The sequence below is a fragment of the Leuciscus leuciscus genome, assembly GCF_965113295.1.
Source record: "Leuciscus leuciscus genome assembly, chromosome: 6".
Taxonomy (NCBI): Eukaryota; Metazoa; Chordata; class Actinopteri; order Cypriniformes; family Leuciscidae; genus Leuciscus; species Leuciscus leuciscus.
Genome location: NC_138730.1, coordinates 23,237,498 through 23,263,124, shown reverse-complemented (window position 1 = coordinate 23,263,124; position 25,627 = coordinate 23,237,498). Strand labels below are relative to the sequence as shown.

Sequence of the window (25,627 nt, the reverse complement as noted above, 5' to 3'; positions counted from 1 at the left end):
AGAGATGCAGACCCAAAAGATATGTAGACCCATAATCTACGTGCCTCTGCAGACGCAAGATCTGAGCCACTAGATTCTTATTGCAAACCCGTAATCTACACGCTGCCTCGGCACACGCAAGATCTGAGATCGAGTCACAGAGACTTTATTGCAGACCCGTAATCTACGCGCTGCCTCGGCAAACGCAAGATCCGAGCCAAAGAATCTTCAATGACTTCCTTCCCTCGAGAAGAAAGCCAACAGGAGCGCATATATTACACGTCGGGAAATTAATGAATGAACACTGTCAGCCCCGTTTTACTAGTGCTGACTGTGCATGCTCCACTCCCAAATAAACAACACATTCGTGTGTGTCCCCACTCGTTGACCAAACTCAAAATGTTGAACAAACAATGTGCACCAGGTGTATTTTTGCTTTTTAATGTTTTTTATTCAATTTATAAAGCTGTAAACCGAAAGTTTTATAGAGTGATCCCCACTCGATCCAAAAAGCTGTTTGCTTGCTATTTGCCAGATATATATTTATGCTTGTGGACAAACAACAAAACACGTTCCATCACGCCATTGGACTGATTTCATAAGTGCTTAATGACGTAATCACGCAGAGGCGTTCCCACAGCGTCTCGACGCAGCTCGAACTTGCATACACTTCCTGCTATAGATGGTAGGCTATTTCAGTGTCCTCAGTTGATTTTTAACAGTGGGCTATCAAAAATAAAGCATTCATTTCTGTGATTAATATTTTCTGTTTAATGCATTAAAAATATTTTAAGCAATTAACGATTAAAGCTGCGGTCACATAGACTTTGAGCATGCAAAATTTCTTCCGACACTGCAACGGTCGTAATATGTCATCACGCTTCGCATCATCTTGATTTATAAAAATGAATTCAACATAACAAATAGTAATACACTCAAAATGTAAAAAAATATACAATCTACTCGACTTTACTGCAAAATGATCATTCTATTAATTCAGCCAAGAGGTCACGCTATGACGTATCGATCTTCTACTGGTCACACGTCTTCACATGATGTGAATTCGCAGCTCAGAGTTCACTAAACTATGTATCAGTTAGATTGATAAGGTGAATTTTATACAAACGGTCAGATGTTCGTGCCTCCACTGAAGCACAAGATGTTCTGTGGATTCTTTTTTTAATTATCCTGGAGAACATGATCATCAGATTTTCAGATCATCAGTCCATTCAGCTGTTGTTGCCATTCTGAAACTCTGAAATTTCTCAAGGTTTCAGAAAGGTAAAACACTAAAACTTTTTAACACAAATTATTATGCTGACTATATAATTATTAATTATCAAGAATCTGTGATTTGCATTCTGCTTAACCTTTATATAACTGACAAAAGTACAAAGAAAAGATTTCCAATGTTTTCACTGACCAACTTAATTGTATATTGTAAATATAAACAAATTTAGATTGTAATGTTCTGTTTATTTAGTTCCTGTTCACATTGCCTTAAACTTTTAACACTGGCTCCAAGTGACCATACACAGCAGTAATTGCTCTTGCCAGAACCGGCAACAAATCAACAAGCAACCAGCAGCTGCTTCCAGGTCAATAATTTCCATTCAGGTCTAAATGAGCTTTTTCTTAACTTATCAGTATTCCTGTCCACCCAACCCCTCCTCACATCCTGGGGTCGATTGGCCAGTCAATCTCATGGGAAATCTGCATGTAATTGAGGGTTATGTAACATTTGCAGGACACCATAAAGCCTTATTTGATTCAGATCTTTTGGAGCTTTCTTTAAATGCCAGTGGGTGGCAGGGGCAGACACATGATGGCAGCGAGCTGGAGACGGGCAGAGCTGTTTGGTTCAGCTGCTTCATCACAGTCAAGTGCTATACAGCCTTGGCATATTGACAGTACTATTATGCATCAGTGTGGTAAAAGATTACATTGTAAACTCAATTTACATTGCAATTACACTGATAAATAAAGTAATAACCCACGAGAGGCTGTGCATTACAGTGATTTTACAAGACAAGATTGCAGCGAAAAGCAATGCAGAATAGGATTCTGATGTTTTCCAAAAGTCAAAAGAGTTAATTTAGTTTTTTCATATACTTTTGTACATGCCTGAATCATAGTCAGTAATAAATAATTACCATTACAAATTTAATTGGTAACATTTTACAGTAGGGTTCAGTTATGCATCTTTGGAAAATGTTGAAGTATTACATATTAGTGGTTTCCGCTGAGATTCCCAGTAACATACTAATGAGTGCTAATGATCATCTGTTAGACATTTACAATGCCTTATTCATTTGGTTCCGTAAAGCTTTATAAATGAAATCCCTGTCACAAGGTTTAATTCCAGCCTATACTGCACAGACCCCCACAGGGTAATTTTAAATTGCACTTGCATAAAACTAACTATTAATAGCATATTTGTTGTGAAAATCCCCAAACGAAGATCAACAACATAACAAAAAGTGGCTTTAGATGTCAATATATTGTTGGTTTTATTTCCATATCACTGAACAAAGCCCGGTAACACTTTCTATGAAGCCCATGCTTATAATAAATTAGCTCCATTTATACTTATTTATAAATAAGTTAGTATTACTATTCTATAAATATGTTTATAATGACTCATTAAGACCTACTGCATTTAAGAACAGTTATAGTTACATTTATATTATGTTTATAATTACTTAAAAGTCATGCATTTGCTTTTTCAATGCGCTTGCTCATAATCCATTATACACTGATTTATAAGTATTAATTAGACAGTTGATTTCTATCTCATCTGGTGTAAATAAGGTTTATAGCAGGTGTTAACAGTGATTAACAACCATTAATAATGAAGGACGGGGTGAAATGGGGATGCTATAAACCATTCATGCTTATTTGATTAAAGAGAATAATTACCCCGATCTGCTTTTGTCAATCACTGTGTCACACCCTCCACCACACAACACACCACAGCAGACCAATCATTTAAAAACTTTACACGCACCCCACAGGCACACCCACAGCCATCCCCAGCCCAGAACGGGGGCAAGTACTACCGACTTCACCCCAGGGGGTGTGCACGTCAAAACGGGAGCCAGCCCATGCTGGTCAGCAGGTAAAGTGGTTGAATTTGATCATCAAAGATCAGTAGCAAAGACATTTTGAGTTTGCATTTTACTGTTTTTATTCATTTTGAGGAATACTGAATTTGTTTTTGTGCAAGTAAGATGAGTAAATGCATGCTCACATTTAGTCTAGAACTACAATAACCATGGTGACACAGTGCACACAACACCTCTAAACTGAAAACCTCAGCATGTGGACTGGAGAGGGGGAAGTCAACAAATAGGAAAACAGAGTAACTTGCGTCACTTATTGAAAAACTAACTCAAAAGATCAAATAATGTGTTACTTTAGTTACTTCAAAAAAGTAATCTGATTACATAACTCGTCTCACATTACAGTACTTGTAATGCCCCCAACATGTCGGCATAATATTAAGACATCATGTAAGGTCAAATATTGAAAAGGTCTTTAATACATAATTTCTCTGCAATTTAATGGACTCTGCATTTGGTTTTATGCTTTTCACACCCTGGAGTTATGGAGGTACACATATTTAGCTATGAGTGGAGTTTATTTTTTATTATAGACACATTTTTTTTTTTTTACAATTATATATGAAGGTTGTAATGACCAAAACTAAATGATATCCGGGTAAAGCGTTGCAAGGTCACATTAAAATTGTCTTCTCATCATTTATTTTGCACCTTTTTAATTTTTGTTTTTATTGTTTTACCCTTGTCCCCCAAAAAATGTCAGATGTAAAGTATCCCAAAATATGAATAAGTACATGTTTACAAAGATGAGCTAAACAAAGAGTAAAATAATTAGCTGTTTCAGTATTGTTTGTGCATGATTTTTTATTTTATTTTTTAAATATCTTTTGGTTGTGATGTTACTGCACAACCGATTTTTGCCACCAATAGGTTTTGTCAAACATAAGCGCTCTACCAAGGAGACGACAGTGTCGGCGAAGAGCTTGAGATAAAAGACGAAACGTGAAAATGTGGCGTGACTTGAGGCAGACGAGACGTTCATAGCCAATCAGAAAATAGTTATCCGAACGCAAGCATCTTCTGGACACATTTTCATGACTTCTAAGTTGCTTCACTATGTTTTTATGTTTTTCCTTGGTGAAATTTGAGAGATTATGCCATGTATTATCCGTTTCCAAACTTCCTCAATCAGTCTCTCCTCATGTTTGATGATTATTGATTAATGCTACGTTCACCTGTTATCGGAAATTTCCTAGGCCTAATGTCGTGTAACTCAGGTTTTAAAATTATCTATGACTTGAGAGGGTGTTTATGTCAAATTCCTAACTCGTATTCATGATAATTCTGCACATGAAGGTAGCATTATTAGGCTAAGTTTCTTATTTACAAGTTGAGGAGTAGTAATTTGGTGTCAGGTGTTCAGATCACTTTTCTGGTGATGTACTTTTTCTACAAAAAAATAAATAAAAATAAAAAATAAAAAAATCAGAGAGACTCAATCACAAAATGTTGAACAAACAATGTGCACCAGGTGTATTTTTGCTTTTTAATGTTTTTTATTCAATTTATAAAGCTGTAAACGGAAAGTTTTATAGAGTGGTGCAGGTATGACACGTTGTAGGCCAACTGGCAGTTAGCATCACTCTGGTTACCTTAACAAAAATAGGCTTGTGTTAACCCCAGACCCTATTTTTGTAGTAAAATGCTAAAATGCTAACTCGTTTCCGCGTTTTGGCCTACAAAGTGATGTTATACCTGCACCACTCTTATGTCATAATTATACATATTTCGTACATGCAACTTTTAATGTAAAAAAGAAGAAGAAGAAGAAGAAAATAACAGTTTTATTCCAACATTGCATCCGCCATGTTTTCTCACTGACCCAACTTCCTAAGAAAATCCCAAGTTTCCCCATTTGTAATTCCGACTTTGTGGTGGCGTTCATGTGCATTTAAATTGTAAATACGATCTTTCCGACATGACTTGATTGCACAGTACTTACATCACAAGCTGTACTTTGGTCCAATGAGATGTCAGTGTAGGCAGTTTTATCTAACGCAATGCCACGGAAATATGAACTACATGGCAGACAAAATTCTAGGGTTGCTCTGATCAGGATTTTTTCAGCTGATACCAATTAAAGATTTTTTTGTCATCATGATCGGCCGATACCGTTCCCCATCATTCAAGCTTTATATAAGTGATAATTAAGCTCTCTGTTTAATGTCAGTGTTTTTTTTCCAGATCAGTAATATCGTAATGTTGTTTTAATTGAGAATCTTAATAAATAAGCACAACAAATATTCATTTTACAATGAACATTTTAATAGGCCTTTAAAAATAGGGCTTATGCAAAACTCTGGATACTCTGGCTTATTAAAAAGCCTACAAGACTTAATGTCAAACTGAACATAATTACAACCCATAAAGTGTAATTAAACATTGTCCTATACTGTATGTGAGTGAGGACAAAAACAAATAGAAACACTGCAACTCCTAAATGAACAAAGTGAGTAGTATGATTCAAAAATGATCAGGAATATTATTCAGCAATTGCTGAGTATTTGTGCCCTTCCTTCCTGCGTCATACTTAGGTATGTAAGGTAGTATTCTCTTTATAAATTTGAGCTTTTCTGCATTTTGCGGAGATAGTCTATTCCTCTTTTCATTCAAAAAATATACAGCTGTACTGAATAGTCGCTCACCATCAACACTTGAGCATTAAACATTAAGCACTAGAAATAGAAATACAACATGATTTGCATAAAGTAATAAAATGTAAAAAAAAAAAAGAAGTGCATAATCCTCGCAAAAGTGATTTAGTTAAGAGCAATGAGAGACTGTTTGATTTACATGAATGCAAGGATGGCAGCAGTTTTATTTTCCTGCTTTCACTTTAAACGGAATGCACTGTTTACGTTCACTTAAGACAGAAATAAGTGTGTGTAGTTGACCGTCCAATCCCAGTGAGTGAAGTACTCAATATGAGCAGCAGCTTTATGTGCGTGCGTTCCAGGTGTGGGACCCGTCTCTCAGACAGCGCGCACATATCCATTGAGCACTGTTTCGCTGCTTACTGTGTGTGAGCGGTTTCAAATCACTTGTTCTTAAATCGCGAGGCTTAAAAACGCATTATTTCTTGAGACCGCGTAATAACTCCACACTGGTGATGACATGACTGTGGCGCTAAAGTCTGACGTCATCAATTTGCAATCGGTTGGTAAGATCAACCTATTTTAGTGATTCCCAATGGAGTCATAGAATGTGATTATCGGCCCATACCAATCTGCGGTTGTTCGATCGGAGCATCCTACACGTTTGTGGTTGGTGAGGAAAAGGATAAAGGGATACAAATATGACGATTATGGATTCCTTTTGTTTTATCGTTACAAAATCTATGTAACGACTCGAGTTGCTCATTGCTTGTATAAAACGGCTGCAGTGGCACTATGGTAAAATAAGAATGTTCAATAAAGTGTTATATTAACTATTGCTAATTATAAAAATTCCTGTATTAAGTGTAAACTATTTTTCAAAGTAATATAGTCCATTATCCTTTTGGTACTATCCATTATATAAATGTAAACAATACACCAGACTGGTTTAAATGATCATAATTTTTCAGAAAAGGTGTTTTGTATGTTTTTTAATGACATTGTCATAATCAAACACTCCATGAGTTGTTGATAATATAATATAGTGTCTGAGTATGTGTGAGGTAAAGGAACTGCAGCCAGCCACTCGGGGCCAAAAGCAACATGATCCCAATGTAATGAGAATGTGTCAACATTCCGTCAGCCACGGTCCAACACACACATAGACACGCTTGCACATATACACACATAAAAAATACACTCACCACCGTGTGTGTATCTCATGCTGTAGTGGACGTCCAATCAAGAGCTCATATGTTTTGCATGATTTCATGCACAGTCCCCCTGTCAGGCAGGGATTCAACTGGAGTTGGCCTTCTCCGCTGCAAATCAAATGGCCTGTAAGACTGTTGACTGCTGAATGATGTGGAGATGTACTGCTGTGCTGTCATGCATGCTGAATGCCACTGTCTGATGCTGGCGGCGGCCTACCAGACACAATATCGAGATGAGAGATTTGCAAGATTACGGGGTCCTATTTGGTGAAAAGCCACTCAGTTCAGCATTACTGGATCAGATATAATTCAAACGTTTAGAATATGAGATCCAAATGTGTGAACTTTCATTTAATGGTGCGTTTTGCATGCAAAAATACTAATCACGGCTACATCAAAATGTCCTGATGAGTATTTTTATACAATACATCTACATCTAGTTAACTGCATTATATCAAGCCAGAACGACTTGCGCACATGCTTGAACCAGACCGGTCTTAGCAGATGCCACTCTGAGCACTCATAACTTGCAAACAATTTGCATAAGAGAGTAGCTAATTAGCATATTTGTGAGGGGGAGGGGTGGAGTGAAAGAGTTTCCTTCTGATTGCTTCTAATCTGACAGGATGGGCCAATCCCATGATCCGCTGGTGCGTGGGTGTATGTTTTGCATCTCGGGCCACTGGCAGGTTCAGCCGTCTTGGCGAACCCTTATACTGTACTGCATATTATTAAACTGCTGACACCATTTACATTTTATCAGTTGTCTACTTTTAGTCCAGGATGCGCAAAACTGCACTATTGGAGAAGAATGCTGTGGCTGTGAATACAGGTACGATTTCCAGGCAATCCATTTTCTCTTGCAGCACAATAAACGCTGAAGTTGGAAAACGTCGTTTTTAAAAATAGATACTGATACAATGTATATTCTCAGTTAAAGAAACCATGCCAAATCAAACCTCTGAAAGGAGCCAGGCGTTTAGGAACAGGGAGAATAAACATTCTCATTCATGTAGTATTGCACTATTGATTCAAAAGATTTACGTTTCCTTAAATGAGAGTGAGTGAATTATAGGAAACGCTCGCCATGACCAAAACCACTCAGGAGAGGCCTGTTTGCAAAGCACATTCAGTTGAGATTCATGGCTGGATGCGTAATGTTGTAAGAGAGTAAAGGTTGTGAGTGAGCAGCTTTATGCTTCCTTGACAGATACTTATCCTTTAATTCAGCTTGCCACCGATTAGCCTACTTGAAAAAGAGCGATTATTGATAGAGGTGTATTTGATTTACTAACTGATATCTTGACCCTCTGCAGTAAAAGACAGGGTCAATACAGAAGTGTGAAACACAGCAGCAGTATGTAATGCACATTAGCTGAGGAATTGTAAATCTGAGGTTCTGATGTTTTATAGCCTGAATGCAACTTTGCGAAAAGAAATGTTTATTCAGATTATTTTACTGTTTCTTATGGATTTTCACAGTTGATATGATTATGATTGTTGATTGCATCATTGGGTCAATAATTTAAATACAAAATAAGTAAAATTAATAAATAATACACAAATTATATATATATATATATATATAAAATATTTATAATTTTATATATATTAAAAATCATAAATATATGTATTCTTTATAATTGACTTTAGTATTGACAAATTTTTTCCGTTTAAGCATTGTCAAAATTGTCAGTATATTGTTATAGCGTATAGCATAACACAAAAGCAGTATATTTTAATATGATTTTCCTGTCAAGAAGCCAGAGAAACCACATATTCTGAGCATAATGGTAACGATGGCTACAGTAATAAAATCAACCCAAAGGAGTGGCTCTGAAATATGTGATCTACTGCTGGACAAACCAACAGAGGGCAGTATGTAGTTGCAAAATGGGGTCAATCACTTCTTTGCCTTTGTCTAAGCTAAAAGCAGGATGTGCTTCATTATCTGAAATGTGTTTTTTTCAATGAAGTGATGTATCTGGATTCTATTTAAGAAATATGCTAACTTTGATGTTAGGATATAATTTTCACATAAAATCTTTCCATTTTTTAAATGTGTCTTGAATGTGAGAAAAACACAAATATTGCACAAGATTTAATAACATTTAAATATGTATGGTGGTGTGGCCTAAATGGGCCCTTCATAAAAATGATTTTGGTCACTACGCTCATTCTGCTATAATTGAACTGATTCATGTTGTACATCTCTGGATTAAATAAGCAAATTACATATATCTTATGTTATTATTATTTAGTTGATAAACAGTCATGACGAACTGACATATATGTAAAATGATTTAGATCTTCAATTATATAACATTTGCAAGGTTTTTCAGTTGCTAATATGTAGTAAGTTTCATTAAAATATGAACACAAAAACGTTTAATATGACATCTTTCTCATTTTTGCTTCACGTCTCTCTCTACAGCGAATGACTCTCACAGTGAACTGAAGGGTTTGTGAGAAGCGGTGAAGTCATGCATACAGATGGCAGTGCCGGTGTTGGTGGAAATGATGCTTCCTGAACTGTTGTAACGGCAGTCCCAGAGGACTGAGCCACAGTCCAATAAGATGTCATGACGACTAGACCGAGAGGAGTGTGCATCAGATCTCCCTCAATTAATCCACCATTAGATGCCTGAGATTCATGGCTCACTGCCTTTGCTTACTGCGTTGGAGCTCAAATCTAATTAGACCCTCTCTCTCTCTTTCTCTCTCGGCTTCTCTTTCTCCGTGTCCATCCCTCCTTAGATCGAAAGATAGACGGATATTTCCTCACTGAGCGCTGTGGTTGGGTATTTTAGGTGTTCCTCCCTCTCTCACTCTCTCTCTCTCTCTCTCAGTATCTTATCCTTACAGCCACATACTCACTCTCAGTCTGTCCCTCTCTCTCTCCCACTCTTGCTTTCCCTCCCACTCTCTCTGTAACTCCTTCGCTCCTCTCATCCTCCTGTGACTTAGTTTGCTGTGCGCAACAACTGGCAGACCTCTCTCCTCTTCTCGGGCGAGGTGGCAAGCGTGTCCTCGGGCAGGCAGGGATTCGACTCCCTCAGGGGATCCTGCACGTTTAGGCACATGGTCTTACGGCGGCGACGGATCCACGGCACAACAACCTGAAAGAACGGAGGCACGGCAGCCTCAGCCTTCCCCGTCACTGCCGGCTCAAGGCAGCGGACGAATGGGCGGCTTTGTGCTCAGCGGGTGCCGCTCTGTAGAGATCTCTAGGGTAAGCCTGCTTCAGTGGAGTAAGGATTTGTGCCTGTTTTTTTTTTGTATTTTTTTTCTGCCACTACTTTGCCTTTTGTTCCTTTTGTGACTCGTCACAATATCGTGGGGGAAAGAAAGATTTGTTGCCATGGGTATTGTGTGAGCTGATTGTCACTGTGCTGCAGATTTGTGTAATCGCGCTACTATCGGGGCGGTGGATATTTTTCTGCTGGATTTGTCAACTGTGTTTGCCGTATTAACATATTCATGGGATTCCTGCTCCTTCAATTAAATGGCAATCACTGGCAGGCAGCAGGAGCCCTGTGTCAGTGAGCCTCTGTAATGATGTGTGAGTGGAATGAAGAGGAGCTTCACGAGAGAAAAAAAAAAGAAAAGCTTTTTTGTCCCCTTCTGTCCACGTTTTGTCTTCTCTTTTCTTTCGTTTGTCCTCTTTGTCCACCTCACGTCATGTTTCGTTGTTTTGTTGTTCTCAAAATCCCCAAAATGGAGGGAAAAGTCACAAAAGGATTGGGACAGTCACTGTGACTTCTCATTCGTGCACCTGCTGCAGGAAAACGCTTCTGGAGACGAGAGAGTGAAGACTATGTATTTTTGCTATTTAATTGTGCCTGGCCAGAGGAAGATGTTTTACCATGGGAACCTGGCTGTATGCATGCTTTGGGGGCACGGGAGGGTGGTCTTTTAGCTTTGACAGGGCTGTCCAAACAAGATAAGAAGAGAGTTTGTTTTTTGACAAGCCCGGTGTGCTGAACCAGTGGTTGTGCTGCTGTCACAATGTCTCCAATGTGTTGTTTCTCTACTACGTGTCTTGTTTTGTGTGAATTCTGAGCAAAATGTTGTAAGCATCAGTGGATGGGTGTGTCTGTGTGTTTCGAGCATGTTAAGATAGCCACGGTCCATGTTTACGCCATGTTTTTGAATGTATTATGTTGTGTTGTTGGCTTAACACTCCAATTGTCATGGTGAATCACCATTGTTCAGTGCTCATTCTCTTAATATTTGCATTTAAATGCTTTTTCCCCCTAATGGCCTGTGATAAATGTTTCATGAAAGCTGTTGTAAACACATATACATCCTCAATGATACCTAGCACAGAGAATCTTTGGATTTTTTCTTTGTTTGTGTTAATTTGTGGTTCCACGTGAGTCAGAAGTGTGAATGAATGAATTCCACAAAGCTGGAAAAATACATGTTCTGATGTCCATCTTTTCCCACTTCCATTTGGGAGCTGCTGCACCCCTCAGAAAATGAAAGCCATAATAACAGTCATTGTTCCCCGTTTCTGACAGCCATCATTGCATTCCCTTTTCCCCCCCCAAACGATCTGTAATTTGCTTCCCGCTGCTAATGGATTTTCTGTATGACTCCTCTTTCTCTCTCTCTCTCTTGCTCCCTCCCTGAATGTGTGTGATGAGCATGTGAGACTTTGAAGGTGACAGTGTTTGACTGTTAATGTGGTGTGCAATAGCAATGTTAAACCTACAGTGGAGAATATATCAAGCCTGTGCATGTATCAACTTTTGTTTAATTCCTACCTTTTTAACATCGTTCCCAGATTTATCCTGGATGTTTGCAAGCGTTTCCGCCCCCAGAGGCCGGGCTGGACCGAGGACAGGACGTGAGGTCCGTGAGCACCCTCTCCCAGGTAAGATGATCCCCCTCACCATCTGTCTCTCCACATAACTAGTTAAACCCAGGAAGGGAAGCATTTTTTACATGCAATATCCTCCCTCTCCTGCTACAAATGCAAAGTGTGTTCATTTCTGTCTGCAGATGCAACCTTTGACGGGGGCCTTGGCTTGTGGTAAAGGGCATCTTCAATCAATTTCCCTAGAGAGAAAACTCTGCTTTGGCCTATGCCACTGTGGATGGCTGAAAGTCAGGCGAAGCCCCCTTTTTCTAAGGCTCTCTTCGGTGACGGGTATTCTTGGGTGGATAATACGGCTCTCGTTGTTATTGCTTAAGAATACGCGTAGTTGAGGAGAGTCATTGTCGACTGTCTTCGGGGAGATAACCTCCACTGGTCCGAAAAAAACCTTCTGGCTTTGCACTGTGGCCGTTTATGTAGCAACTAGACAGCTAATCATTTTCACTGTGGTTTGTTTGATTTCTGCAACAGGAGACAGACAGCTCCTGCTCTCAGTGTAGTGTCTCCACCTACATTGGCAAATCGCCGCTTTATGTGCTATCCAACGAGCGGCGTTTTGCATTTCACACAACTTGTTTATTTTTTATCCTCTGAGTGTGCGTGCGAGGGGAGGTTCATGGGGAACGGCGTTTATTTCTGCTCTCTTCGGGGAGTGTTTTAGTGTACACATGCCTGCTTGCCTGGCTGATAGGAATGCATTTACTGCTCTTTATTGTTAGTCCTGAGCACCAGCGGGAGCCCCGGACTGCATGGGGTGTTCACACAGATTGATTTTGAGATGGCATTAGTCGTACAGTTTTCGCCATTCAGCTGACAGCGATGAGAGGCAAAATGTCCACGGAATTGAAACAGGCTCTCCTATAAAAGGGGATGGGCTTCAAGTCTAATTACAAAACACAGCTAAGTAGAAGCAGCATAACAGATTACATGATCGTGTCTGCTGGGCTCATAGCATCAGCTGGTTCTGATTTTAGCACAATTTCTCAGGACAAAAACAGATCGAATATCTTTTTTCTCCTTGATAAAGACACACATACACAAAATGTTCTTTTCCAAACCACTAATTACTTTTTAATGATGCGCTTAAATGTCTGAGCTAGCTTGTGCTGGGGAAAGCCAATGAGGTTCATGGCATATAAAGATGGTCAGTGTTTGTTAAAGCAGTCATATCTATATCCCAGATCTTATCATAGGAATATGTTGTTTGTTTAATATTTAACCAAACAGCTTTAATTTAACTGAATGCATTTAAGATGAATGTGAAATCTATTTTTAATGGCTTGTTTTTAAAAACATAGATTAAACTAAAAGACTGGCAATTTTAGATATTCTCTGCTCAGAATTGTTTTTGTTTTATTATTATTATTTATGAATAATATTGTGTGGGTTCATATTTAATTGATGTAACGAACTGTTAAGAAACACTTGTTTTTAAATGCATAGCTTGCTTCTTTCAGTCTCTACTGTATAAAGGCCTGGGAGATATAGAGGCAAAATGTAAATTGGCTGCTACTTTAGTTATATTAGCGACAGAGTTTGTGAAAATAACTAGAGGCTTATTAGAAATGCTCATGGAAATTCCCCAGCCCCAGAAACAAAACATATTACTTATCTTATTATGTAATCTACTGATGTATTACTATATTACATATCAAAGGGTTGAAATGTGAATGAACTACTTGCATACTCAAGGTATATTATATTATATTATATTATATTATATTATTATTGTCATGATTGGAATGTCATTCTTTGTTTAATGATGCACATTCAACATTGTTTTCAGAATTTGCATATTCACACAAAATTAAAATTTATTTAGTGATTTTACTCAACACTGAATGTGCATTTATCATTAAGTCATGGCAAATGTTGTATCCAATGACAATAAGAAGCCCTAAATAAACTCTCTATAAAACAGTCCGGAACATTGTTATGAATTTGTCATGGTTAGAGTGAGTTTATTCTTCCTTCCCCCTGTTTCCTCTCTCTGTGTTAATAGCTTTCATACACCTGTATCCGTGCAGGTGTTTTCCTCTTTATGATTACCTCTCCCACCCACAGAGCTAATTTCAGGCTTGAAAAAAAAAGAAGAAAAACACATGGAAATTTCACTAGTTTACTAAACGACTTTTTCTGGTGCTCTCTCTTTCTCTTGTGTAGACTGCCACATTAGTGGTGCTGTTTAAGAATTGTGTAGCAGGCAACCATTTCAAATCCATTTGAACTTAATTCAGCTTGAGACGTTTATCATGATGCATTCCCCTCTTATGCTGCTATCAACAACAGCCAGGTACCCTCTGTCTCCCTAAAATGACACTTTAAAAAACTAATCTATCTTTGGGTGTTTGTGACACACACCCTTAGTGAGAAAACTGGATCAAGCGCTCCATTTCACCAGCGTTTTGAGGAGAAAAGATTCTGCTATGGGGACCAAAAAAAACCAACCTGTTAAAATGCAACTCTTTGATCAAAATGCACGTTACAACTCATCCATATTTTTATGAGATGTATTGCCCACTTGATACTTGTGCTGGCAAATGCTGGTTTTCTTTAAAGCAATTGTTAGAAATAAGCTGACAGATATACTTGAATGCCAAATGCTACCCAGAATTCTGTATAGACAAACGTGATCTAGACTAAACAGACATTAGCCCACACTCCAAAGACTCTGCATACTTGGCTGAGCTTGAAGCTGCGCTATCAGCTCACCCATATGATACAAGAATGCTGTTCATGTGTGCATGTCTCTGCTGAAAAATCCAGCATAAACCATCATGAATTCCATGTTGGTCCAGGCTGTTTTTTGAGTAAGAGCTGGTACAGTGGTTGTCTAGCTGCTGGACCAGCATAGTCATGCTGTTCTCAAGCAAAACTGAGCTGGTATAGCTGGTCCACCAGTACTCCTGCTTCCCATACTGGGGACCAGCAAACCAGCAACCCATGCTGAATCCAGCATGCAAAACATACCTTATGCTGGTGACCAGCAATACTGGATTTCTCAGCAGGGGTGAGCGAGGGCTCTGTGTTTTTATCCCTTTTGAAGGCAGAAATGCTGAATTCCTTAAAAACTTGGGCGGTGCCGTCCCCAGACCTCTCTTCAGGAGACCCTTGGCTTTTAGCTAAGTATCAGATGGGTTGACGGATCAGCTGTAGTTCTAGTTAAAGGGTCAAAAGAGGAGCAACTATCTGAAGTTGAAAGGGGGGTCTTACGATTGTTTGCTCAAGGCTATTAGTGCAACAAATGTGTTGTGGCTACTGAAAGCCCTCGACGAGGCCATTGCAGGCCTCATGGTCAAGTGGCTGCACTTAAAACATTTGAATACTCTGAAAGGGCCTCGAAATTGTGTTTCGACCATCTCTAGCTCTCTGTCTTCGCCTCGCTCGCTCTCCCTTCCCCCTCCCTCTTCACTCTCGTATAAGCTCTGACCTTTTGATACATAATCATCTCCTGGGGGCTGCACGCAGAGCCTTTGTTTACTCCATCATCAGGACCACCTTCAGACAAGACCCCCCCTTCCTTTCGCAGCCCTCCTCTTCCCTCTCCATGCAGGTCATATCTTTAATTATTCTGTGATAATTAGTCCAGCAGGGCATTTTCATCTGCATTGATATATGTGCGGTTCAGGGTAGGACGCTCGCTTTGTGAGTTTAAGAGCGCACGGAGGTGATCGGTATGCATGCCATCTGCCCTCCAATTGCCTTCGACAATTTCGCTGAGGAATAAATGGAGGCCTATCGGCACAAAACAAAATAAGCAAATCAATTATCTGCACCGCTGCAGCTTTTTTACCGAGCACTACGCATTTCGCATGTAGCGTGGGCTCTCCGTGAGAAACAATCTGTCGGTTCCTCGCAAGATCAACTCAAATGTTTTTTTATAATGCAGCACAACAATCGCTTTTAGGAAGTTCACGCACTTATTTGCTAATTAAATAGCCATGCGTCCAGTCGTGGCAACTGGTTTAACCATGTCGTGTCAGGGAAAATTGCAATTGAAACATCAGACAGAATCAACTGCTATTTCAGAGGTAGATTTTGAGTACTCTGTGCCTGATAAGTCAAAGTATGAAATAAAACCGTCTTGGAGAGGCAGTTCAGTCAGCCAGTTTTGTTTCATCCTCGGAAAGATTGACACCGACGGGAATTCCAGATCAACAGTTGCCAGTTTTGTGTGCTTAGAGCTGACACATTGACACACATAGCAGTGCATCTTTCTGTTAAACAAATGGCTCGTTGAGCCGCGGCTGACTCTGAGATCAAATAAAAGCTTGCCTAAATCCTCTCAAGGAGGACAAACTCTGTTTCTGTCAGCAAGACGAGCGACTGTTGTATTCGCTGCTAATCAACTTTCACACTTCAAGCTCACTTCAAGAGCTAAGCGTGCAGCATGCACCCGAGCCCATCCATCGCTCTGAAAACCACAAGAGCACGTGTGTTGCTATCACAACATTTTCGGGCTGGGGCCTGGCCAGCTGTTGTGGGTCCAGATGTGCACGTCTTGCTCTTTTCTCACCTGTGCTTTATCACTCTGACTGCCAGTGAAGAAAGTTTCACAGATTGGTGTCGAACAGAACGCTACGGCTTGGCTTGTGCGTAGATCAGTTTTCATGATACATCTAACTCTCACAGGATTGGCCAGAACCCTGCAGAGAGAGTCTGTGCTGCTACAGCCATCTGGCATGCGTTGGGTCAGCAATGCCTTCCTGCCCTCTGTTTTGGCCTCTATCTCAATCCTGCCCAGAGTTGTTTAACAGATATTTACTGTCCGCTTGCCAATTGCTCATCTTCATCATTTTTTCCCCCTGTGCTATATAACAGGTTAGGACTGCTGGTTGCGCTTGGAAGACACTACGTTGTTTGAATTAGTTAGTTGATATAGCTAATTTGTCATTTAGCTGACATTTCTTTCCACTGCGATGTACAGTGTGCTTAAAACAGTCCCATTGGAGCAGCCAGGGGTTAAGTGTTTCGCTCGAAACTTTTCATGGAGTCTATGATGCAGGATTTGAACAGTAGCGTTTGGATTAAAAGCTTCAAATGTACTGTAAAAGTACAAATAGTAAACCTTTTAGTTGAATTACTTTTCTCAGTAGTGAGATGGTAGCATTGCTAGTTTTAAAATCATGTAGTTTGTCTGGCCAAATCATGTATTTCTTGTTGGATTCATCAGTGGTAAAAAGTAGTACGAAGTACACAAATGTCCTTGAGTTTAAGTACAGCAATCCTACTAAATTATTAGTCAAGTAAAAGTACTTATTTTACATAAGTACAATGATAAATAAGCGCCTTTGTACTACTAAAGTAACATATTTGAAGGAAAAATTTACGTTTGTAAAAAAGTAAAAACTAGCATTGTTCGTATATGAATCATTCTTTTGAGTCTATTCCTTTCAATGAATTGGCCAAACGGGTTGGCAAAATTAACTAAATCATTTCACAATTCAATCTGAATCATTCGCACAGTTCAGTAACGCACTGAATCTGCAACTTTCTAAATTCGTAAATTTGCAGTGGTTTGGTTTACTTTTAAAGACTATCAAGAGTACCAGTACACACAAACTTTAAAACCACATTGTTTCCATGTGCACGAATCCCTGTCAATTTAGCTTGGAAAATTTTTCTTTAAATTAGTTATTTTGCTAGGTTTTTTATTTATTTAAGTATCCTGCCTAACACTGAGATTTGACCATATAACCTTTCAATTAGACTTTTAATACTTCTTTAAGACAGATTTTCAACAAATAAGCAACACAAATGTTACACGTCACACCAGTTAATTAATATTTCCATTGCAGCAGATATTTCATATCACTTCTAGACTTCATAGTGGAACGTATCATGCTGTTCCTTGTCACATATACTTAAGCTGTTGCTCCAGCACTTGCTGATAGAAACCTGCAAGACCTCCAGTGAGTACGGGGATGAAGTGGAGAGGACTGCAAGGGCTGACGCTTTTCTTGTTAAAGTAACCCAAAGGTCATCCACAGCCCGATCCTTCCAATCCAGTTAGAGCTGCCGGCAAAGCTGTCCAACACCTTACTTTTTCTCAGTGCCCTGAAATCCTTGACTGGCAGTCAAAACAGCCCTGAGCAGAATCAGAGGTGTAGCTGACTGCCTCTCGTCTGCGCTTTGCAAACCATCCCTTCAAGTCGCCTTTAATCCTTTGCTAGCCCGGCTGGCCGTGGCACCTTTAATCCCGATGCGTGCTGACAGAACTGAGCCCAGGCCTGAAGTTTAGGCTTTGCTTGCTTGGGAGAAATAAGGTGATGGTGAGAAGCATTTCAGAGCTCAGCCAAAGTCTGGACGCATCCGATGACAAACAGACACGGCATGGATCTGCCTTATGGCTGACGGTTAGTGAGCCTGAACCTGCTCTGTTATCACTCAACACGCTTTTCTCTGCAGTCTTCCATCAGTGTCAGATGGAGGAAAGCAGAGATGACAACAAATAGTAGCTTCTAACCTCTGATGTTTAAAGAGATACAGCTGGTTAAAAATAGTACTTTGCCAAACATTTTTTTACATTTTCATATGAAAATATCTAAACATTATTAAAAACAAGATAATTTTACTGGAGACTGTGTGAGATAATAAGATAGAGAATATATCTTTATAGTTTAAAATATATCATAGTTATTATAGTTATAGTTATATTTATTCTTAAAAAAGAAAAAGATTGCCAATATGGAATGAAAAATAATCTTCATTCAAGATATTATCTGAAAACTTCAATTTACTTGAAGCAAAATAATGAAATATTATCTTGTTATATTTACATGTACTACCATTCAAATGTTTTTTTATTTATTTATTAATGTTTTTGTTCAGCAAGGATGCATTAAATTAATCAAGTCACAGTAAAGACATTTATAATGTTCCAAAAGATTTCTATTTCAAATAAATGCTGTTCTTTTGAACATTCTATTCATCAAAGAATCTTGAAAAAATGTATCACGGTTTCTAAAATTGTATTTCTTTTTTATAAAAAAATATATATATAAAAGCAGCAACAACGGTTTTCTACATTGAGAAATGTTTCTTGAGTAACAAATCAGTATATTAGAATGATTTCTAAAGGATCATGTGACAATGAAGACTGGAGTAATGCTGCTGAACATTCAGCTTTGATATCACAGTAATAAATAGCTTTTTAAATTATATTAAAATAGTATATTTTAAATTATGTTCAGTCATGACAACTCTGATATAACTCTTATAGAGTGGATAATTTCAACCAGCATTTATTGGCATAAGCTTGATTTTGGCGGACGAGATTTGCTACACTGCTGCAGAGCAAATACAAGAATTTGTTCAGCTTAGTTAAAATAACAAACAAAAAGGACAGGCTGCTGCAGAAAAATGGTAGAGCCCTGTAGCAGGTGGCGCTGGGGAGGAGGAGGGATAATCGCGTAGCAGGGAGATTGCAGGCTAGGGTACGACATATAGTATAAGTACTGATTGGCTGATGCCTCAGCGTTGGAAAAAAAACAAATCAGCGCTCGGTTAGAGTTTCATGCCTGAACTATGTATATATAGAATTTTTCAAAAAAATGCAGCTTTGGTGAGAATGATAGACTTCTTTCAAAAACAATTTTACCAAATTCAAACTTTTTAATGGTATTGTGGTTTTAATTAATTCAAATGTTTTTTTGTTTGTTTTTTTGCAGTGTGATTTTTGCATAATCCACACATTTCAGATTTGAAATTGACCGGTTATATATAATCTTGGTTGTGATAGTTTGTGCATAGCCGTGAATTGTGAAGTGACTGGCTGTCTTCTCAGGCCTCGATGTTTTCAAATGATGTTCTTTTTCATGTCTCCACCAAAGATGAGCTGCTGGATTCAGGCCTCTGTGGAACACTGAAGGGGAAATGAAAGACTGTAAATGTTTAATGCTCCACCAAAAACAGAGAATAGGAAGTTAATACAAAATGTCATGCATTTCGAACCTCGACGTTTCATTCGATCTGAATTTTCACAGACCTGTCATTTATATGAATTACTGTATCAATTAATTGAAATGACTGGGAAGCTGTGTGGTTCCTCCTGGAACAATATTGCAGTATATTTCTCTGTTGTTTCATCATATCAGAAATAGTTATGGTTTTCAATATTCTTTTTGTTCTGGATGTCTGCCAAGTTCTACACAGGCAGTGTTGCCAGACGGCAGGCATTTTCAATCCAGAATGCTAAGACCTACTGTGGTTGGCAGAGAAGAAAAACATTCGAAGCTCGACATTTGTTAATGCTTTGTCCTAATCCAAGGAAGACATAAATGTAGAACAAAGAAATTCAACCGAAATGAATAGGAATTTTCTAATTCCGCCGTAAAGAATGCAGGAACTGTTGAGTGTGCAGGTGGAGTGAAGGGAGAATCTCCTAAAATCACGGCAACAAAAGTCCAAGCTGAAAACTGATGAAAGAGCTGTAATTTTCCATGCATGCTGCAAATACGATATTTCCACGTTTTACTCTTTTGAGAAACATCAAATGTTTTTTTGTGACAAACATTATTTACAGAGGTTTTCTGCAGAGCCCAACAAGAAAAAATGAAAGGAAAAGGGGGAAAAAAGAGAAAGTGAGAAAAAAAGAGTCTCTTTTTTCTCTTCTCTGTCGCTGCCACTGTCACAGGAGGTAGCCTGTTAAACGCAGGGAACTGTTTGGTGTGTTTCTCTGTCTCTGACTGCCACACAACGCTGTTTGTCGTTCCCTTTTGAACCGTTGCCTACCGGATCAAAGCATGCATGAAAGTGTGCAGGTTAGTTAAAACCAGAGATGTGTTGAACCACATTCCATATGCATGCACACACACACGCACACACACACACACACACACACACACACACACACACACACACACACACACACACACACACACACACACACACACACACACACACACTCAGAGCTCAGTCACTAAGGATAGCTCCACTCTGATGATGAAGCAATGTGCTTGTGCTTGCAAATGAAAGGGACCTATTGATGCTGAAGAAATCAGCTATTTTTGAACCCCTGAAAAAATGGCTTAAATATTATAATAATTGATAGATCTTATTATTGATAGACAAATTGATCGGCTGCTATTTGGCTTTTTTGAGATTATCTGTAAAATGCTTGGTTGTTATTTGTGTCATGTAACATTTCCGAAATCCACTGACATTCTTGCCAATGGGAATAGACGGATATATGTTTTGTGTTCAAAATGTTAATTTGTTATCATTGTATTTTACACTACAGTTCAAAAGTTTAGGGTCAGTAAGATTTTTTTAATGGTTTTGATTATGCTCCCCAAAGCTGCATTTATTTAATGAAAAATACAGTAAAAACTGTTCGTTTAATATTGTGCAGAATTATTGCAATTTAAAATGCTGTTTTCTATTAATTTATTCCTGTGAGGGCAGAGCTGAATTACTCCAGTCTTCAGTGTCACATGGTCCTTCACATATCAATCCAATATGACGATTTGCTGCTCAAAAAACATTTATTATTATATCAATTTTGAAAATGTTCTGCTGATAAATATTTTTGTCAGGATTTTTTGATTAATAGAAAGTTCAAAAGGACAGAATTGATTGGAAATAGAAATATTTTGTAATATTATAAATATAATATAAATATAAAATAAAAAGTATTAATTTCTTTAAAAAAAAAAAATACTGACACCAAACTTTTAAACAGTAGGCTAGTAATTAAAACAATTATATAAATGAGTTTCTTATGATTGTATGCATTTTAAGTATATTTGTTTATATGCACACAAATATACACAATATATGCAATGAATGGACACTTTAAAAAATATCTATATATATTATATGTTCAAAATTCACAAATGTAGTTTAATGTCTTTGTTCGGTTGCACTTTATTTTAAGGTGTCGTTACAGTATAATTATATATTTAAAGCTGCAATCCATAGTTTTACCTCTTTGTCGCCATCTCTGTTCAAAATCTGCAATTGCAGTTAGTCGCGGTACAATCAACTTTATGTGGGTTGTGCCTCGGCATGGCACAGCGCGGATGAATCCAATGTTTTGAGGAGAATGTGCGGCTGTCAGTCACCGCGCCGGGTTGGATACTGTCATTTGGAATCACAGATTCTACTTTTTGGAAGTATTTTCACTGGAAAATGTCATCTGAACAAGTAAGTAACATCCACTTTTGTTCTGACCAACTAAGGGGGAAAAAAAACATTGCAGTAAATCGCGCCGATTAAATCTAACGATCGCTTATCATTATCAAACCGTGCAAATTACACTTTGTTCTCAAATTGTTAATGTTAACAACATTACGACTACACTTGACTACACTTAATACCCTTCCGATATTATCCTTGTTTTCGCATGGGCCCGGTTGCAGTCTCTTTTTTTTCTGTAGCCACTCCGAAGTCTTTTGCATTGGGTGAATCTCCAGTTGTCACTGGTGATTGTCGTTTGAACCTTTCTGGATCCGCCATCAAATTGATACGTTTAATTATATCAAGTGCTGTGAGAAAAGGCAGTAAATCTCCACCTCCAACATCCTCACTCGCAATATAGCCTACTAGCCGGGACTCCTTCTTTATGTGGACAGATGTGACGTAATGACGCAAAGACATGCTCGAATTTCCCGCGGAAATCCACCAGTACCACGGGAGTTAAAAACATTATTACAAGCTTACTGTTTTGAATCGAGCTAGTTATGGCTGGTTATGTACTTGCTCAAACATTTATTTAGTACTTTTTTTTTTTACCCCAAAAAGTTATGGACTGCAGCTTTAAGTACTGAGTAATATTAAGCAACTACATTTACTTACTATAGGGTTAGGGTAGGATTACGATTTGGTTGAGGGTTAGTTGCATGTAACTATGCATAATTTGCTGTTACACTAAGTACATGTAACATATGTAAGGACACTGTAAAATAAAGTGTTACCCTTTGTTCTTTCATTGGTCACCCTAAAGATTAGTAGCCAGGCCTGTATACCAGTCATCAAACAACTTATATCGGTCGACCCCTTATCCATAGTTTGATGATGTAACAGCAGAAGTCCTTTTTGTTCAGTACATAGAATGTATGATAACCTATACGTAACCTCTTCAAAACTGTTTAAAGGCTGTTAAATATACAGCCGGCTGTTTTGTTTTACAGCAGGGCAGTGAAATATCCCAGTGTACTGACAGCAGCTCCGTTCACAAACGACTAATCAAGCCGCCTTCCTTCGCTTTGAAAATGAAAAGACACTTATCTGATGTCAGGTTTGTTACTGCCCAAGGACGGAGATCATTTCTCTTTCAGCACACAAACGCTGGGTGACGAGAATCAATCAAACGCTGATTCACCGAATTGGCCAACATGGAGGAGAGGGAAAATTCACGGGAGCCAAGTGTGTCATCTGTTGCCAGAGTCTGTGTAAATGCGTGATGACAATACTGTGGATTCTGGTCCCTGATAGCCTATATGCTAGAACACTGGTCTGCTGTACTACTACAGATGCTTTATTATAATGATATTCTGACCCCTGCTGATTCTAGAGGATCCACAATCCCTCTGATCAGTAAGTTGCCTCAGGCTTATCAGCTCTCAGCATGAGGAGGCTGCTGTCCCGAACATAAATATTAGATTTGGAAAAAAATATATAGGGCGAATATGAATCTAAGCAAAAGCAAGTGCTGTTTGGGACCTTGGTTTTGTTTTTAAAGAGTATTTCTGTGTTATTTGTGTTGTAACATTTAAATGAAAGATTTGCACTGAAAATTGCATTCAAAGAGCACTAAACTCTGTATTTGTGTTCTGATGCTGTTATTAGGCTATAATGAGTGGCAAAAAAAATTATCGACTTGAGAGAATGACTAACATTGTGTTGAGGGATTAATGAGTGACAAAAATAATTGTCTTGCCATAAAGCAAAACATTTCGCTGAAGGCTACATAAATGCTGCAAAAAACACTTGAGGTGTGCAAACACGCAGCACGCATGCACGCACATACCCGGAGGCGCGCACACACACACACACACACACACACACACCACTGAGAAGCTCAGCTCAGCTCCAGAGTTACATATTTGAAAAATAAAGCTCCTCAGCAGTCGGCAGGTGTTTGAACATCAAGCCCTGCTCTGCTCACGTTTGGCCTGCTGCGCTGGGTTGGAGAGAAACCCGCTCTGACTGCAAAGACGAGAGATGCAAGCAGGCAGGAGGAATACACACTAGTGAATGGAAGGTGAAGTGACCTATTTCTACGTGTGATGGCAGAGGTGTCTACATAAAAACACGAAAACAAAGCTTCTTGTCTTAAGGCTCAAGGGAATTTCAAGTCATTCTGTATGTTCATTCTGAATGTACTCAGCACAAATATGATGAAAAATACATCTGCTGAAAATGTACTTTTTATAATAAAGTAGAAATCTGTAAATGGCTTTGTGTGATGATTTACTGTGTTCTGAAATTGTTTAGACACATATTCAGCTAAAGTTTGCACTGATAATTTATTTATTTTAAAAAACAGCATTTCCATTTTTATTTTCTATGGCTGTTGAAGCTAAAATTCGTGTTAAAAAAAATGACTCAACTATAACAAAATGAGAGTACTATACTTGAATATTGCATAATACCACAGCACAGCAGAGACATGGTAACTTGGAGTCATCAGACTTTGAACCTCATGGTTTACTGGGGAAAGAAAGAGGGGGAGGGGCCAGTGACGCAGATTGAATAAGCCACTCCCCTTACTGTGATACTGCGGCTCAAAATATTTAACCCCTTATTGCACTCTGAGACAGAAAAATGAAACTTCCCAACGTCAAGTTATTTCTCTTTGAGTGTTCTGACCCCATAGCGTATTTTCAAATACATTCCAAGCCACACGAAGAAGTAAATTTATATAAACTTGAAAATTACAACAAATTTCAGTTTAGATCTGAAAAAATAGCAATATAACACAATAAAAGAGAGGAGTGTGCACATATTCAATTTCAAATTTAAACATGTCAGTATACTGGTCTGATGACTATATATTTAAATATGTATGTAAGCTTCGTGGTTATTAATTGCATTAATATTCATAATTAAATTAACAATTCATATAAAATAATATAAAATGCATATGAATTCATAAAAAGTAATACAAATGTGAACATGAAAATATAAAACTATGCCAATATAAAATGGATTAATTATTATATATATACTGTACACATTGTGTATCGGTGTATCCGTGTGCACGTGCAGCCGAGCTTTCCCTTCAGTGTAAACTTTGACCCTTTAAACTCCGTCTGTAGACGGAATAAACCATTTCGCCTGGAACTATTAACACTTCCTGTTCGTGTCAATTAAAAATAATAATCGCTTGAAAAGAGTTAATAGATGTTAACACCGTTGGTTTGAGTATAGCACTTTATCATGTCTGCGTCAATACAAAAGGTTCACAGCTGCTGCTGATGTGAGATGTGTGCGGTGTCATAATGGACTAGTCGCGTGTTTTAAGCGCGCTCACTAAAGTTCTGAGCACTTAGATAGATCTACTCGTGTCAAGCGCTCGGATTGGAGATCGGATCATATAGGCTACTGCAAATCGGACATAATGGCTACAATGTTGAGCAAAGAATTACCGGATATCGAGGTAAAGCGACACGCAGAGTGTTACTGAGCTTTGTATTTGTATTTTTCGGTAAGACGTTTTTACACACTTTGTTGCTAGCTGCATGGGCACGTGTCCATGTTTGAAAGTCAGGCAAGGTGATTTGTGTGGGAGACTGCGAAACAAAACTTTGAAAGTTGCACTGTTTGTGCAAAACACAGGCACATCGAGGATGAATTATAATAAATAAAAACATTGCTCACTTGATTTTAATC

At 38.4% G+C, this 25,627-nt stretch overlaps 1 protein-coding gene and 1 long non-coding RNA gene across 5 annotated transcripts in view; both read left to right on the top strand.

Moving 5' to 3' along the window:
- The first annotated feature begins 9,524 nt into the window (after window positions 1–9,524).
- LOC309500350 lies at window positions 9,525–13,704 on the top strand. Its single transcript, XR_014206560.1, has 3 exons — window positions 9,525–10,141; window positions 11,699–11,788; window positions 11,917–13,704. It is a non-coding gene; the product is annotated as an uncharacterized lncRNA (long non-coding RNA).
- An 11,359-nt stretch (window positions 13,705–25,063) lies between these two features.
- dpydb (dihydropyrimidine dehydrogenase b) overlaps window positions 25,064–25,627 on the top strand; it is a 144,777-nt gene continuing 144,213 nt past the window's right edge. Inside the window, exon 1 of one of the 4 annotated variants that reach the window (XM_082172761.1) lies at window positions 25,064–25,394. In XM_082172761.1, the coding sequence (XP_082028887.1) occupies window positions 25,356–25,394 (39 nt within the window). In that variant the 5' untranslated portion in view covers window positions 25,064–25,355. The remainder of the gene's footprint in view (window positions 25,395–25,627) is intronic. The other 3 variants (XM_082172762.1, XM_082172763.1, XM_082172759.1) reach the window with 3 other exon arrangements.